General features: G+C 50.0%; 1 protein-coding gene across 1 annotated transcript in view; it reads right to left on the bottom strand.

Annotated features, from left to right (window-relative positions):
- Positions 1–17,685, bottom strand: part of dag1 (dystroglycan 1) — a 26,846-nt gene extending 9,161 nt beyond the window's left edge. Inside the window, exons 1-2 of the mRNA XM_037490890.2 lie at positions 17,137–17,685; positions 6,264–6,949 (exon numbers count right to left, since the gene is read on the bottom strand). Of these exons, the coding sequence (XP_037346787.2) occupies positions 6,264–6,656 (393 nt within the window). The 5' untranslated portion in view covers positions 6,657–6,949; positions 17,137–17,685. The remainder of the gene's footprint in view (positions 1–6,263; positions 6,950–17,136) is intronic.
- Between the last annotated feature and the right edge of the window lie 406 nt (positions 17,686–18,091).

Raw genomic sequence — 18,091 nt, 5'->3', positions numbered from 1 at the left:
AGAGGAAGTTTGAGGAGGATCGCGCCTCTTTGCTCTGTGTGTCACAGTGTCGCTCTAAAGTGACTCACTAACCCAACTCATTTAAGATGTAAAAATGTAATGGCCTTTTAAGGGTGACTGTGTATATTTCAACCTTAAATCCTTTTTTTCAACGTATTTGTGTCTAAATGACTAATGGAGACGATTATTGCTAAAATTGATCCAGTATTGAAGGAGGGAGCTGCAGGCATCAGCTGCTAAACGGGCTACAATAAAAACATTCGGGGCCACTTATTCACACAGAAGGAGCTTGTTGTCTCCACCGACAGACTCTCGGATAATAATCATTGCCATAAATGTGTGACATTGTTACGGAAAAGGACGCAAAAGAGAAAAACGAACCCCCGGTGAGAGTTGAAGCACAGATACGGAGCTCAGTTGAAACGATGAAACGTAGTCAAGGACAAATATTCCTTCTAATCGAGACTCCTCAAAGCAAGACAGTCATTTCAAAAAATAAAAGAGCGGAAAGAAGTGAAAGGGAAAGAGCTTCCCCACTGCACACCAGTTTCACTTAAACACAAAACACACGGAAAAGAGTTGAACTGCTCTTAGATCTTAGATCTAAAACAAGGAAAATGGAGAGAATCTGAAGATACGTAATGTGGCGGAATGACTTTAAATATTTCAGCTCTACAGCACAGCTAAAATAACCCTGTGCTGTAATTATGAAGGGACACATTCCTGCCATGAACGACCAAACTGACAAGTTATAAGAAGTGACAGGACCTCACAGAGGGGGCAAAAAGAGAGAAAACCGCACACTCAGCGTGAAACGCCGTTTGAGTTCAGCACGATCATTGGATCAGATGCTCACTGAAGTATTGAAGAAGAAAAAGTACAGTCAAGGGGACTGGGGGGGGGGGGGGGGGGGGGGAAAGGAGCGTTAAATCCGCGGCGACGCGGCGACAATGGAGGACGGAATTAAGGCGATTAAGCGCATCTCATCTCCGTCAGGATTGGGTTCAGTCCCCCATCGCGCTGAGGCGTTCGACAGGCTCCTTTCCCGCCAAACACGGCTGCGACCCCGACGGGCCCGGTTTGCATTTCCCCCCCCCCCCCCAAAAAGAACCGCTAAGCCCTCGCGATTACCGCCCCGCTTGCCTCGGACGCCGGGTGAATAGAAACATTAGCCGCCCTTCACCCGGCTAACGAGCTACAGCGCCGACACAAAAACCTTATTCAGAGACATCAGGAGACGTTGTAGGAGGAGGAGGGGAGGGGGGTGGGTCGATGAAGTGTTTCACACCGCTGCCCTGCTGTATCGCCTTAACAGCCCGACCCGTCCGGCTTCTAAATATAATCAGCTACTCTGGCCTTCGCACGCCAAATATGGCTCGGCTCTCCAGGCCCCCCCCACCCCCGGACCACGTGAAACTCCTACCCCCCCACACCCTCACGCCTCTACCCACCCACTGTGGGTTACAACCAAGCGTAGACACGATACACAAAGATGGTAATAAGGTAATTTATGTTGCCTTGAGACAGGGGGGGGACACACAGTGGCTGCTTGGCAGCGATGGTCTGTGCTTAAAGGGCAAACGAGTCCCTGGAATTCAACGCAACCCCCCCCCCCCCCCCCACACGGACACAGCGAAGGCCTTTTTCCTGCAGATGCATGTCAAACACACAACCACCCCCCCCCCTCCCCGCCCCCCAAAAAAAACACCACGTCATGAATGAATTTCATGTAATTTAGGATGTATGAATCAAAAAGCCCCCGCCTGCTTGTATGTTTAATTACGTAGCAACGCGGCCAGCGCGCGCGGCGGTGCCAGGAAACCGATGGCGGCATGCGAGCTCGCAGCTCGGGTGACTCATATGTTCTGGTGTGTGTTTTTATCTCTGGCTGCCTCCCGCTCGCTCTAATACCAGTTTTCCACTGCTGCCCTGCCAGCTAACTGCTATGGAGCGACGGGGGCTTATAGGGTGAGTCTCTCTGTGTAAAAAAAAAAAAAAAAAAAAAAAGGAAAACTAAAGGCAGGACGGCAGAGAGGCAGATGACGAACAGCGGTATGTTTATTTTAAGACAAGGGCCCGGAGTTAAGTTTAAATAACACAATGACGTCGGTGGATTGAGAGCGCTGCCACAAAGGAAACGTGGGAAGGGGCTCATGGGGAGATGAGACGAGGGGGAAGTAATTGCTGCTCGTGCGGGCTGACGTGAAAAGAAAATGCTGCCGAGACGAGGAGGTTTGCCAACGTGGAGGGGAAGCGACGGCAAGACTGTGAAAGCGCACCGAGGACAGTAAACGGGGCGGAGAGGGTCATGAATTGAGAGGAGAGGAAAGACTTAGTGGGGAGGAGAGGAGAAAGTTAGTTTTCCCACCAGACGCCCTCCCCAGGAGAGAGGGGGGGGGGCTTTACAACAGCAAGCTACTGTCTCCATTCATCAAGAGGAGAGCGAGTCAAACAGCTAGTCAATGTGTTCTGACAACCACACACACACACACACACACACACACACACGCTTTCTCTCTGCAGAGCAAAGCAACATTTTCCCACAAATGTGCACATGCGCTCATGGAGCTGATTCCTTTTGGGGACAATGAATGAAGGAAGGAATCCTCCTTCACTTTAATCCAGCCTGATCCCTAAAACCAAGTCTAAAAAGTGAGGAGCAGCGAACACGCGATTGTCCTCACAAGGCGCTGGTCTTTTTCAGTGGTCCTCGTAAAGATATATATACAGGAGCGCACACACATACACAGTTGCTTTCGTGATACAATCACAGGTTTATTCTCTATTCTTTGTTTGGTCAAACTGGTGCACACACACATTTACACCCATGTTGTATGTGTGTTCATATGTCATTCTCTCTCTCTCTCACACACACACACACTGGTAGATTCCAAGTTATTTCTTTCTTTGAGAACAAAAGATCTAGCGTTGGTTATTTCCAGGAACGAAGGAGGGGAAAGAAAGGAAGTGAAGAGGGGCGGTGTGTGTGTAAGATCGCCCTGCCAGAAAACCCATCAGCCAATCCGCTAATTAAGCTGGTAAATTGTGGTAATTAGGCTATGGAGTGTACTCATCTGTTGGCAAGAACCCACCCACACTTGCATTAATATCAGCAGACAGTTACAGTGACAGCAGCACCTGAATACAGATTCCTTCATTGCAAAAGGTCTCACCTTCAACTGAATAATTTCCACTCCGTCCCTCAGTACAGGACTTTGTTAGAGAAATAACAAAAATTGTTTTTCCCTCACCAGCTGTGTAGAGAGTTCTAAAACCTTTCATAAATTACAAGGCTTAAAATGAAAATAAATCATTCACTTAAAAAGGTTAACCTGCCACAAACCCGTCAGGAGTCTAATTATGAATTAAAACTTATTGATTAAGGGAAAAGAAGAAAAGGAACATAATTTAGTGAAAAGAGGCGCTTGTTTTCCCACATGTTGGTTCAACAAGTCAGGCATTTGCTTTTGCAAATTTTAATTAAATCTTGGGGATGGAGACCATTGGGACCTTTTTGACCATTGATGATATCACATGTTTGTTTTGGGGGTGTATTAATATTAATAAGCTACTTCTTTTAATCCTGACATGCCGTATACGTCTCTGGTCATATAAGGACTGAGGAGGACGTAGAGACGGTGTGTAGCCCCGCCCTAAAACATTCCCTGCTTTAAGGTCTAATAGAGACCTGTCAGTCAGTGTCTAGCTCCGCCCTAAAGTATCACTTGCATTATGGTCTGTTTGACTCTAAATGGACCATCATTTACAAAATGAACATCATGCTGTACTGAAGAAGGGTTAGACCAGAGAGAAGTAATTTTGTCATAGACTTGTTTGGGACCAGAGGAGTCGCCCCCTGGTGGGCAGCTTTTTTTCCCGAACCAAGGTGAAAAAGTAAAATTAGAAAACTTTATTGGGGAAGAAACAATGAAAGAATACTTGAGCATTGCAAGCATATGATCAGAAATTTTAATTGATCGGGTGAGTAATTGAAAAATATCGTCAAAGTTTAAAAACAGTTTTGATATAAACAAGATACTAAACTGTACTTAACATCAATCCCTCTGGCCCCTCTCCAACTCTGAGGATCATATGAACGGGTAGACTGTAGTTTCACTCTATTCTCGGGGTTTGGCCGAGGGGGGGGGTGAGCGGGCCGGCCATGCTGTCAAGGAGCTCGAGACACCTCAAACTCCGGCACATTTAATAAGAAAAGGCCATAAGTATGAGCGCAACGCAAAGCACAAGGAATTGATTTGGCCTTTTGCTCCACAACCTTGAGCACCGACCTTCGAAAACATGAGGGGGGGAGGAAGGGGTTGGACCCAAAGAAAAGGGGAAGGACGGCAGAGGCAGTGGGTGGGTGGGTGGGAGGCAGGGGTGGGGGGGGGGGGGGGATTGGAATCAGTAATGGAGGAGAGAGCAGGAATGCCAGGGTGAACGGAGAGCGGCGCTGGAATTAGAAACGGAGGAAGTAAACAAGCTGTCTGCGGCTGTGGATATCGAACGGACGGTCAGAGAGGGAAGGAGGGAGGAGGCGGCGAGTCTCTCATGAGGACAGATCAACAGGATTACAGATAAAAACAGAGCAGGCAAAAGAGGGAGATTTTTTTTTAAATGTAAAAATACAGAATATCACTGTAATTTCGAAACATTAGGAAAAAAAAGGCAACTCCACTAGGGGAGGAAGCCGCCCCTAACTTACAGTGTGACAGATAGAATCAGCCTTAGCCTGAGAGACTAAGGGAGAGGTGCTGAAGGAGCGAGAAGAAGACGAGTAGCCGGATGATAAAAATAAAGACAGGGGGATGCAAGGAGGAGGAGGGAGAAAGAGGAGGAGGAGGCGAGTCGTGGAGATAAACCGGCAGAGAGGAGCCAAAACTCAATAAATACCATCACCGCCCCGCCCCCATTATAAAATCAAAAATAAACCAGCACCAGGAAGTTTTTGTTTTAATCTGCAGGAGCCAGGTGGCCGGCGCAAAGGTTTCACTCCCCCCCGCCATGAGATGAACAAGTCCCTGAACGGGGGAGGGGGGCAGAAAGCCACGCCGAGTCAGAATCAGCAGAGACTCCATCCGACAATCTGTGATCTCCACAAAAAAAAAAGAGAAAAAAAACATCAAACGTCATGAAAAAACTGACGAGGGGGAAGTCGAGGGAAGAAAAAAAGACAACCAATCGGCCACCAATTTTAATAGCCAATCAGTGATCATCCGTATCGGCAGATTAACTCTCTTTAGTGAGGAACCATGAAAATATCAAACACAACGTTCTATATGAAATCTATTTTATGTTATCTATATTTATTCAAGTTTATCATATAAAATAAATGTTCTTATTTTCACCGAGCAGAGCCTGAACGCCACATAATTAGGTGAACTTGTTTGTTAGCCGTTAGCGGTGCTGCTAACGTCACTAGCTCCTCCTCATGCTGATCCAAACACCAATTGGTTGGTCATGATGTCACATGAACGTTAGCAGGTGTCACTACTCAGCCGTTCACGTGGGGGATCGGTACAGACCACGGATCAATAAGGGTCCGTTACATCACCAGTTTGGAACTCCTTCCTTTCCTTTGACTTCTTCAGAAATGTGCCTCCAGTGAAGGTTTTATTAGTGCAGGGTGTGGGTATATTTCCATGCTGCTCATCACTAGGGGAGGTTGAGTGATACGATCCGATTTGACAGGGCTGGAAGAAAGGAGCGAGGGGAGGAACGAGGGGAAGCCAAAGAGAGGAGGTTCACTGACAGGCTATGAAAGACCGGGATGTGATGGAGGGACGATAGGGAGGAAGAGAAGGCCAGCAGGGTGGAGTGATAGCAGAGGAAAGAGCGATGGAGGTGATGCACGGGAGATGAAGGACAGGAAGTGTACAATATTAAAGGTTTAGCCCGAAGAGGGGGGGGAGAGGGAGAGAGAAGAAGAGGATGGATAGGTGGAGGGAGGAAGGAGCAGACACAAAGGGAGTAGGGAGATAAATTGGCCATTGTGGAGTATTGCAGTGAAGATGAGCCGCCTCATGTTACCGGAGTTCATCTGCAAACGACCCCGCCCACATAGAAACGCTCGCTCCTCTCCCACTAACGAGGTGTCACTGCCAATTAACCTGATCGATCAGTTGTTAACATGAACATGTTAATAAAACCCATGATGAATGATGAGCTTAGAGCGTGTCTCACATTTCTAAGGTGCAAGAGAACAGAGAAGAAATGTCATATTCACACCAATCCAGAAGCCTGATTAGGTCACATGGACTCACCTTGACGATGTCACCAAGGTAAATGTCCTCCATCTTGTTCGGCACCGTCATCTGGAAGATCCGACCCACGGCTGCCGAGGAGTCCGGGAAGGCGGTGGAGGGCGCGGACGGGTTCTGCTCCGTCGCCGCGGCGACGTCCTCCAGCGCCCGGGCGCCTTGCTTCGCCTCCCGGAGGTCACGAAGGAGCGACGAGTGCATGGAGGCCTCCAGGTGGCCTCCTCCTCTCAACGCCCTCCCGTCCCCCGCCGGCGCCGCGTCGATCTCCACGTCGGCGCTGACCGCCGGGGGGGAGGTCCAGCCCGCCGCGGCCAGGAGCAGGCCCAGCAGCAGCGCCCCGGTCCGGGGCAGCCTGCCGCTCGCCGCGACGTGTCCCGCACTCGCTCTGCTGCGCATTCTTCTCCTTCTCGTGGGACAGCGGCGAGGAGAAACAACTGGAGTAAAAAAGAGGATGTCCGAGTGGGAGGTGGGGACTGAGGGGGGGCATGCAACCCCGACAGATAGAGCAAATCCCTCCTTTTCTGAAGTGCTCTCCTGTTTTTTTGGGCCTGGCGCCGGGTAAGACTCTCCCTCCTCCTCCTCCTCCTCCTCCTTCCCCCTCGGCTTTAGTCTTCCTCTTCCCCTTTGGCCTTTTGTGCTGAACCCCTCAGAGGTTTAGGAGCCCCATTGTGCCGAGCACCTTAACAGATCTGTTTGGAGACACACAAAGAGAGAAGGAGTGGTTAGAGGAGACGCTTCAGAGGAGGGGGAGGGGGGGGGGGGCATCCAGCTCAACACTTTAGAAACAAACATTTAAAAGAAACACAGCGAGACCTAAATGCGCTTCACACTGAATCAGAAGTCAAATCACTCGATAAGTTTAGACCCTTAAACGGAGACGTGCCACTCAAAGTTTGATGGAGATCTGTCGGGTGGTGGTGAGGGGGGGGGGGGTGTCATTCAGGATGAGAAGAACCCAAAAAAAGAGGGGGGGGGGGGTCATGGGTATGGAATGGATAGATGGAGGAGATGGGGCTGATATACGGTGGGACTTTGGATCAGCTAACAATGCAGAAGCCCAGTAAAAAGCTTCCTTGCAACTGCTAACGAATGCATGCCTTCTCTATTGTGAGAGGGGTCAGACAGAGTGTGTGTAGGTGTGTGTGTGTGTGCGTGTGTGTAGGTGTGTGTGCGGGCTGCTGTGTGAGTTTGTGTTTGTGTCCATTGTGGACTGTGGAGGACTGGGGTTTGTTATTCACACAGCTCTTTCATGGAGCAGGGGATCCCCTCCTGTGCAAGTGTGTGTGTGTGTGTGTGTGTGTGTGTGTGTGTGTGTGTGTGTGTGTGTGTCACTACACAAATGGACCCCCCCCACACCCCTCCACCCCCCAAGAGAAAGAGATGGACGGAAAGCCGGGAGAGAAAAAAAGGAGAAAGGGAGCGCCCCCCCAATGCTGTGACTCCAGTTTGCCCCGGAGCAGAAAGGGAAATCACCGTGGCAACGACAACACAAAGCTTCCCAGGTAGCTTCTGACCGGCTGTAAAAGAATCAAAACAGCTCTTTGTTGCTGTGACCCCGCCCACCGCCGCGCACCACAACTTTGTTTTTAATCTCGACAGTGCCCCCCCTGCTGTTACAAAAGCTTCCATCCTAAAGGAGCACCACTACAATACAACTTTGAGGTTTACTTTTCATGAGAATTATTTCGCAGTGTTAAAAATTCCCTGGAAAAGTAGTCCAAGATGGCTGCCGGGGACAAACCCCCCCCCCCCCCCTCGTTCATGCCTTGTCTTCTTTTAGAAGAGACATCTTGTCTTTTCGTCTGTCTTGCTTTCCTCTTCTCTTTATGCCCGAGAAAACATGGCGACACCTTTTGTGTCGGAAAAAAATGCTCTATTCCCATTGGATGGGGATCTTGGTCATGGTCTTCAATTACTGCAGATATTGATGTTGTCTGGGAGACTTGCATCACCTCTAGCCGCACACACACACACACACACACACACACACACCTGTATGAAAGCTTTACACCCTTCGTAGCGTTCGAGTCGTGGCCCCATTGATCCGTTTGAAAAGGCTCAAAACACAACAGTCCGCAAATAAGTGCAGAAATTGTGCACTCTGCAAAGCTTTAACGACCCGTTGAAACTGAAGGCGAAACAACAACAACAACAAACGGCTGATTCCAGAGAAATCGTACACATTTCTCCAACACAAACCATAATAAACCCGAACGGAGAGTAAAAGAAAAACACTTAAATGGTAAAAATAAAAAAAATGCGAAATGGTTTATGAATTTATGAAATGTAGGGGGGGCAGGGGTCGAATTTAAAGGCTAGACATCACTCTTGAGGGTCATTTACGCTGTACGCCGTGTTTTTTCTTTTGAGTCGTTAAAGGAGCGGACAGACCTGGCCAGGTGTGGTGGGTACAAATCACCACGGCAACCAACAAGGACACGGAAACACCAATGAAAGAGAAGTAAAGGGATTCCAACCACCCTCCTGCCCCTCCTCTCTCTCGCTTTCTCTCTCCTGCGGTCACCTTACAACCCCCCTCCCCCCCCCCCCCCCCCCAAAAAAAAAAAAAACGCAGCTGACGCCTCTATTATTGGCCACCAACGGCTGGAGCAGGGAGGGGGCTTCTTAAAATGGTCACATTCCTCCGGGGGAAGTTGCCAGACTGAAGGGTGACACCGACGCCGTTAAGACACGCACACTCCCAAACGGAGGAGAGGGAAGGAGACGAGGAGAGAGGAAAGGAGAAGAACACGTCCCAGAAATACTGATCAAAAAAAAAAAAAAGACTGATTGATGTGACGATTAATGAAGTCAATGATTCATCCAAAGGGTCTCCTCCTCCTCCTCCTCCTCCTCCTCCTCCTCCTCCTCCGACAACAACAACCGAGGTGGAAATAATAACACACCCTGTAAAACACATGCGGACAAAAACAATCAGGAATTCGACGACTCCCGCTGGAAAGAGTTCCGGCCGCTCCTCAAACGCACCACGCTGGGACCCGACCGGCCCCACACACACACACACACACACACACACACACACACACACACACACACACACACAGGTGGGAGGGGAATGGGGAATAACACTGAATGTTTTATGAGTGGCCGGGGCCTCCGTTTAATACGAGGCGCACAGACGGCCAATCACAACGGAGGATTTGGGGCACGGACGGATGCGAATGTGGAGAAGATAAAATAAAAAACAAGATGGCCACACGGTCCCGAGCTGGTCCTTGACTCGATGGACAGGTTCTGTCTCCATGTTGAGCTTTTTAAGAACCCTGTTTGCTCATCTGGATGAAGGCGTGGAGGCCTCCGAGCTCCAGATGTCCACAGACCAGAAAAACAACGACAGGGAGACGGTGACCTGACATCTGACGGGCTGAAGGTGGGGCGGAATATATCCGGACCTCCGGGGGGGGGGGATCTCAAGTTACTCAAGGCAACACTATTATTGTTCTCCCAAAAATAAGATCTGCATCAACCAGATAACACACAAAGAATGTTATTTCATCTGTGATATTAGATATCGGAGACCAGAACACCCCCCCCCCCCTCGGAGCTTTGACCTCCTAAGAATTTTACCTAGAAAAAAAAAATGTGAACGCGGCAACTTTAGGACGTCTAAAGCATCAGCGCCTCCATGGCCGTGTGGGTGTTTTGTGCGCTTGTTGTCGGGGGGGGGGGGGGGGGATGATCGTTAAAGAATGAGTAGGTGGGGGAGAACTTACATTTCACTCCAGATTAGACTGCTGAAGTTGTGCCCCCCTCCCCCCCCCCTGTATAAGTGTGTGTGAGACCTACTTGGACCACCAGCTATGACTTGAGGTACAGTGACAGCTGGGTCACATACGTGTGTGTGTATGTGTGTGTGTGTGTGTGTAGAAAAAAAAACAGCTTTCCCGTCTCAGGTGCATTCCAATTTCCTCGTCCAACAACCCTGATGGGGGGGCGGGGGGGGGGGGGGGGGGGGGGTGGGGTACAGTCTGTGGTTACTGGGAGTTACGGAAAAGGAAAGAAGGTGGAATCTATAAAGGAAGCAGACCAGGAGCGAACCGCCGAGGTCACGGCGCCGGCTGGTATCCGTGGCGATGGCCTTCGGGTGTCCGGTCACACCTGCGCACATTCGCCGTGACGACGGCAACTTTTTGCGGGAGAAACGGCCGTCTCCTCCCGTTGCGGCTCATCAATTCTCACCGCCGCTATGAATGACAAACAGCAGCCGGTCGACGCCGCCTTCCTGGTTTTACCTCCATGTTGTTGTATCCAGAAGAAGAAGAAGACGACGACTCAAAGAAACACAGGCGTATCTAGAAAGCTGATACGAGAGTCCGAGGACCCCTCCGCCAGTGGAGCGTCACGATTAGTAAGTGATGAAGTGACCATGGAGCCTCCATTTGACCAGTTTACTCCCCATCTGACTAAAAAGGTCTGACACACACACACACACGCAGTCTTTTCAAAATAAACTTCCTTCCTCACCAGGAAATGGGTCAAGTTTGAATTCTCAGCCCAACTGGCTTCCTTCCTTCTGCGTGTAACTTCCCAGAATGAAATTAAATAAACTGAATTAGTGTAACAAAGCATAAGTAAAAGGTTTTAGTGCAGAACAGCAGCAGACCAGAGATCCATAAATCAACATTATGTGTTTGATTGGTTGATTGATTGTCCCACATGCAGGATTCCATTAGGAGAGCTTGTCATAATTACACATGTGTGAATATATGTGTGTATTCATACAGTATATACACATGTGTGTATATATATGTGTGTATTCATACAGTATATACACATGTGTGTATTCATACAGTATATACACACGGTGTATATGTACAGTGATTCAGGCAGGAGCTTGAGTCAATACGACTTTGTACGCCTGTGGCCAAAAACAAACAGACCTATAAACAGAAGAAACTAGTAAACAGAAAGGTAAGAGGTTGTGAGGGGGGGAAAGACGAAGAGGAGGAGGAGGAGGAGGAGGAGGTGCGTCAGTGATGGAAAGCTGGAGTGTGAGAACATCTGAGGACATCTCGTGCTCCCAGTGACGAGATGGGCAGGTGTTTAGCTGCTGTCCCTTTTAGCCTGTTAGCATTACAGCTAGCTAGACGCTTCCTGCCTACTGATCTCGGATCCATCACCGTGTTAGCTTAGCATTGATGCTTACGTTTGTACTCTTTATGACGGAAACAAGACTCTGAGAGTCGTCACTGAAGCGTGAGTCCCCTCTTCCTGTGTGTCTGTGTGTGCGTGTGCCTGTGCGTGTGCCTGTGCGTGTGTGTGTGTGTGTGTGTGTCATCGCGCTGCAGTGGGAACGTCCTCGGAGGCCTGTATCAAGGGCTCAGTCGGCTGTTTACACGTCTGTGGACAGATGCTTGCAACTTTGCAAGATTAACTTTACAGGTGCACAGTGAAGAGGGGTGTGGCCTGAACAAGGGGGGGGGGGGACCCTTTTGAAAATGGAGACGGAGAGAGGCAGACGGTCGGCGCGCACATATCGAACACAAGGCGGCAGGGCGCGATAGCTGGCTGCCCGGATGAATCCCCCCCCCCCCCCCTCTCTCTCTCTCTCTGGGCTAAGTGGGGGTGACACTCTTTTAAAGTGCAGTCCTGTACCTTCCGATAGCAGGGAGCGAACAATGCACGCATTTGGGTCCACTAGCGCCTTGGAATAACAACGAGGCGCTGGGGGGGGGGGAGTGGAGAGGCTGCTACGGGTGAATTAGCATGCTTCAAAAGAGGAACTTCACGCCCCCCCCTCCCTCCTCCTCCTCTTCCTCCCCTGTAAACAAACAGACTGAAAACTACAGAGCGGATCGGCTCGTCTTAAGTCTTGAAAATGAAAGGAGAGAAGAAAAAAAAGATATGTTTCTTTTAGGGATTTGCATTTGAATAATTCAATTATTTACAGAAGGCCGAGGGATTAATAAATAAATGAATAAATCAGGAAGTAACAGCGCTGCCGCTCGTGGAATTCATGAAAGCGTGGTTGTAAAAACGATATTTGGTGATAACAGCAGGACTAGAATCCCCTGATTTCAAACACCTGGTTGGAGGTGACTTCAAAAGGAGCAGCGGCTCCACCTGACTCCATCTAACTCCATCTAACCCCACCTGACTCCATCTAACTCCATCTAACCCCACCTGACTCCATCTAACTCCACTAAACTTCACCACTCCACCTGACTCCATCTAACTCCATCTAACCCCACCTGACTCCATCTAACTCCACTAAACTTCACCACTCCACCTGACTCCATCTAACCCCACCTGACTCCATCTAACTTTTTACCCATCTTCCAGGTATGAAAATGTTTTTATCTCTCCAAGGTTACTTGTGTTTTGACTGGACCCTGAAGGGAAGGGGGGGGGGGGGGGGGTCCTGATCCTGAACCCACTCCTGTTGCTTTCATAAAGGGTTCTAATAATAAACGTCACATGGTTCCAATTTTCTTGTGTGTGTTGTCCATTTGCCCTCGAAGAATATCGCTTTATTAAATTGTGACGCCTTTGAAGCAGCAACTATGTAAACAAGCGCGCCCCCCGCCCCCCCTCCCCCCTTTGAGGTCCAGGCCTGCGAATGGAGGCCAGAGTGAACACTTGAAGGACAACAGAGCTGCTCTACCGCTCCGTCTCTCCTCTTTACCTGTCCTTTTATGCCCCCAGCTTCCCGACCCCCTCCCTTTTTCTGTCTCTCTTTCTCAGTCTCTTAATTTCTGTGTTTACGAAGAGCCTCTATCAATCGAGTTGTCCCGGATTGATGGATGAATGAGAAGGGGGGGGGGGAGGGGGGAATCTGTTGGATCAATGAGTTGAGCGGGTGACACACAGTATGTTCTGTTAAATCAGTTAAATCAGTTAGATCTGTTCGGTCTGATCTGTTAGATCTGACCTCAGTTTCTTAGATGTGAGAATTGTGACTTTCTCCCATTGAATGACTTCATTGATTAACTGTTGCGAGTTACACACTCACGCCAGAGAAAAATGTGTCGACAACGACAAGCAGCAACGCGCCACACTTCCGTCCGTCCTGCTGACGCTCGTCTCTATTTGTCTCGTCTGGACACGTAGAGTGAAACCTGAAGCCTGAGAGCGTGCGTGCGTGTGCGTGTGCGTGTGTGTGTGTGTGTGTGTGTGGAACGGCCTGCTGTACACACACTACCTGTGAGTGTGTGTGTGGGTGTGTTTGTACACCGGGATACACTCTCAATAGGTGACTTTGTTCACTGAGTCACTCTCTGACTGACACACACACACACACACACACGGGGGGGGGGGGGGGGGGGGGGGGTTGGCTTCGTTTGACTGTGAAATTTAACATGTCAGCCCCTCGACCCGTTTCCTCGCCTGCAGGAGTTAGCTGGAGGTTGACGAAGTGTCTGTTGAGAATTCGTCGGAGGAGCATTTGTTTGTCGATAAGCGAGGCGCTCGCTATCGGAGGCGTCTCCGATCCACACGCCAACAACACCACATGTTATTCAGATATTTGTGAATGTCTGCCACTTTACCTGAATGAAGGCAACTATTTAAAAAAAAGAAAGAAAATAACTGATTGTGAGGTAGCTAATGCTACGCTATCAAAAACCTTTTTTCGGAGAGTCGGGGGGGGGGGGGGGGGGGGGTATCTTAGCTCCAACTGCTAGCTCCAGACCACCCCCTCAACGACAGAAGCTGTGGCAGACCGACAGGCCCTGAACCGCGGATCTCATTGGGCGGCACGAAGCATTCTGGGCGGTTTGGACACATTTAAAAACCATGGTAACAGCTAAGAGAGAGACTTCGGGCTCTCCGTCACGGACCCTCTCCCGTCCACCAAAGCCCCCCCAGTCTACTTTTCCGTCTCCTTTAACCCCCCCCCCTCGTCCCCTCTTTGCAAAGCTTGGGACTCGCTTGTCTTTTCCAGTCCTGACTGACGTGCCCGATGCCCTCAGCCGAGCGAGGTTTTGGGACCGTGGCAAGAGCGTGACTCACGGCGACAGAATGGTGGCCGACTGTAGGCAGAGAGAAGCTGCAGATGCGCCCCCCCCCCCCTTCGCCCAACCCTTATATAGCCCAGAAGGGCCAGAGGGAGGGAGGGAGGAAGGGAGGAAAAGTGCCGTAAGCCTCTGAAGCTCATCTCCCAGTGTGATCAAGTGGGCTTTACTCCACAACACGCACACCTTATTGTGCCTTCCAGCACCGGGAAAGAAAAGAAGAGTCCGCAAGGAGGGAGGCGGGGGGGGGGGTTGTCTTCCCCCCCCTACATACAAACAAGTAACAAGATTTGGCATCCGGTCAAAAAAAACCTTGTTTTGCCAACAGGGCGACGGGATAAAACGGAAGCCGCTTAAACCTTTTAACGGCTTCTCAAAGAAAACAGCTGACCGTCCGCTAGACATTTTCACCGCTATTCCCTGTGTTGTAAAGGTTTGTGCGCTCATACATTTACACTCCTTAAATGTACATACTTACATTCTACCATTTCGTATTTTACATTTGTTTCACACTGCGTCCATATGACGTCGTTTTCGTTCAGAAGTTACTCAGCACATTTAAACCTTACACAAGCTGGAAGTGGAGAGGTGGGGGGGGGGGTAGCCACATATAAAACCAAGGCGTTTACTCACCCAACCACTGAACCTCTCCTCTAAGACACACACACACACACACAAACACGCACACACAGAGTGTGCGTCCATGAAGGTCATCACCACGAGTCGATCCGAACCTCTTCAGCCTCCAACAGCAGCTTTTCTACTGAACACTGAGGCGCCTTTCAGAGGCCTCTGCTGGTGTTGACCCTTTGATACGTGAACACACACACACACACACACACACACACACACTATGTACACAGGGAACAGTAGACACCTTGAATTTGCAAGTGTGTGTATGTTGCCTCCAAAAGGTTAGAAGAGAGATATCTTCTGGAGAAAGGACGGAGAAACTGGACTTCTTTTCACACAATACTCCATAGTGTGTGTGTATGTATGTGTGTGTGTTTCGGTGCATGAAATATGAAATAAAATAGAAAACATTAGTTTATGGTCATAATCTCTAGCTCAAGTCTTCTTCAATACAGCATTACGTTGCATTTCGGACTCTGCCTCTCCAGCAGGTGGCGCTGTGCAGAAGCAGCTTCACATCGGACTATAAAGTGGCACCAAGGATAAACATGGCCGTTCCTCCACGACTACCAACTTAAAACAACAAATTCAAAACGAAACACTATAAAACAAACACACACCATGTGGCGCACAAACACAAACTTAAGTGAACAAACTAACAGCTTGGTGCAGAAGCAAACAGACACACATCAACACCTCCTCAGTGGAGGAGGTTCCTCCTGCAGGGGGAACAAACAGTGTTCTCTGTGTAGAGGATTAGAGTCTACAAAGCCCACCATCGTATCAACATGACGCCATGACGCCATGACCCCCCCCCCACACACACACACACACGCACGCACACCAGGAGGAATGGATTGAAATACCTCTATTGATTAGTGTCCATAGGGGTTGATGGGAAACTAGACGGACCTCCTCTAAGGGCTTTAGTTGGAGACCAATCACACCCAGGGGACAGCTCAAACCTCCCCGTCTTCCTCCTCCCTCCCCCGCAACCCCCCCTGCAGAATGTCCATTACTGAACAATCAAATCTCCATTAGAACCTCCAAAGGACACCTTTGAAATTGGGCCCTGATGGAAAAAAAGAACACTTGTGCAAGTAATAATCCTTATACCATACACACATACATTATAATATAAATAAAACATACACACATTCCTGCTTCCTGGCAGTGGAACAACAAGATTGTGTTCACGTGCAAGTTGTGAAGCGTGTGTTTTCGTAGTTTCACGTGTTTAAGACACCTGTAAAAACACACCTGTGTCTAAAAAGGTGCAAAAAAGGGTGAGGGACCCCATTACCGTGAACGCACCACCACCCACCTGGAGGCCGTGAGCGCAACACGTGTCTCTGAACCGGATCTGGTGTTCCCGGTTTACCGGAGAAAGCCCCGCGGGCCAACATTTAATTCCCCCCCCCCCCCACCCCCCTGAACACCGCGGCAGGCTGTCAAACGTCTCCATGGCAAAGCCTACGTGAGAAGAATCACGACGACCCCCCCCCCCAACTTATTACCCCATGGGCAAGAGACTCGTAGTGGGGATGGGAAATAGTACAGAGAACAATGACGTCACTTCGGGTGCACATTTTACCATTTTACCATTGGAGGGGGTTAAAGGGGGGGGGGGGCTCACCCTTCATATGATGTTTAAAAATAAAAAGACAGAGAGGGCGCGTGGCCGCATGTTAAATACCGCCCCCTCCCAATAACAATGCACCTGTTCAGGCCTGGGGGGCAGAGGAGTGATCCCGGTGGGATTCAGCTGTCCAGAGAGCGGCGGGTAGGAGACAAGGAGAGGAGATGAGGCGAGGACGAGAGGGAAGGAGAGGAGCGAAGGGTGGAGGAGCGCTTGGTTTAAAGCGGCAGCTAATAACAGCGTAACACCGCCTAAAAATATCTTCGACCCAGAGAGCCGCTGCGTGTACAAACACAACACCCCCCCCCTTCCCTCCTCCACCCCCTCGCGTAGGGAAGGACCCGGATGTCATTTACCGCTACACGGTCCCGACTGAAGTCAAGGAGCAGCGGCTCAAGAGTTCGATCCCCCCCCCGATCAACCCAGTCCGACGAGCACTTTCTCTCTCCAGCAAACCGCACGCAGACCCCCCAGGAGGAAGACACGTTCAGCCCGAGAGCCACGCAGACACACGCACAGACAAACACACACACACACACACACACACACACACACACACACACACACACACACACACACACACAGGGGCGATATACCGGGGCTACGGGAAGAGGAAGCAACAGAAACTGACCGTGAAATCTCCTCCAGGTTTAATTCCCGTGGCGTGATTCAGGCTAAATCCCGCTCTCCGCCCCGCTTCCTCCGAGCGGTGAGAGAAACGAGCGGCTGGCGGTGGGTGACCGGGGAGCTCGATCTCCTCCTTCCCGTCCTCACGCACAGCCGGGCGGGCACATCGAGGCTCGGTGTCAAAGCTCCGCGGCTCGGTTCCCCCTCCCGGGCAGCTCCTCGCTGGTCCAAAGTTAGTAGTGACGGAGGAATCTGGGAAGGCTGATCCTCAATAAAAACACACATATATGTATATATAATCTATATATATATATATTCTATATGTTTATATGTATACGGAATAGTGCCAGGATTTGAAATGCATCCACCAGCACAAAATCCTGCAGTGGAACCAGGAAGAAAAAGCAATGAAATAAAAATAAAAAGAGAAAAACGTTGAGTGTCGCGGTAAGAATAAGAAGGTGAACGGCTGCTCGAGGAGCCGCTTCCCGGTGACCCTGAACGTCTCCTCGACTGGACGCGTCCCGCTCTGCCGGGCTCCTCCTCACTAATGTCCGCTACCGGGCTGAAGGATGAATACCCACCCCGGAGGAGGAGTGGAGAGAGAGAGGGAGGGAGGGGGGGGGGGGCAGCGGCTTGCATTCTCTGAATTACTCCACCCCCAAACTGCCCCCCCCCCCTCCTCTCCTTTTTTGCTCCACATCTCTTTCATTCGCCCACTTGGCTCCCATAGTGTCCTTTCACTGGTCTTCTCGTCCTCTTTGTCGTTCCCTTCTTTCATTTAATCTTCAACCCCCCCCCCCCCACACACACACACACACACCATCTTACTGTGTCTCTAAAGGCACGCGCGTCCTAATCATGAACAAATAAATCAATGTGTTTGCTCAACACCTGCACCGATGGAATTATGATGACGACATTGATCAGTTGTTTGTCGTCACCACATGAGCGTGACG

This window comes from Pungitius pungitius, chromosome 8, assembly GCF_949316345.1.
Source record: "Pungitius pungitius chromosome 8, fPunPun2.1, whole genome shotgun sequence".
Taxonomy (NCBI): Eukaryota; Metazoa; Chordata; class Actinopteri; order Perciformes; family Gasterosteidae; genus Pungitius; species Pungitius pungitius.
Note: the sequence above shows the minus strand (reverse complement) of the source record. Positions and strands in the feature narration are given on the sequence as shown.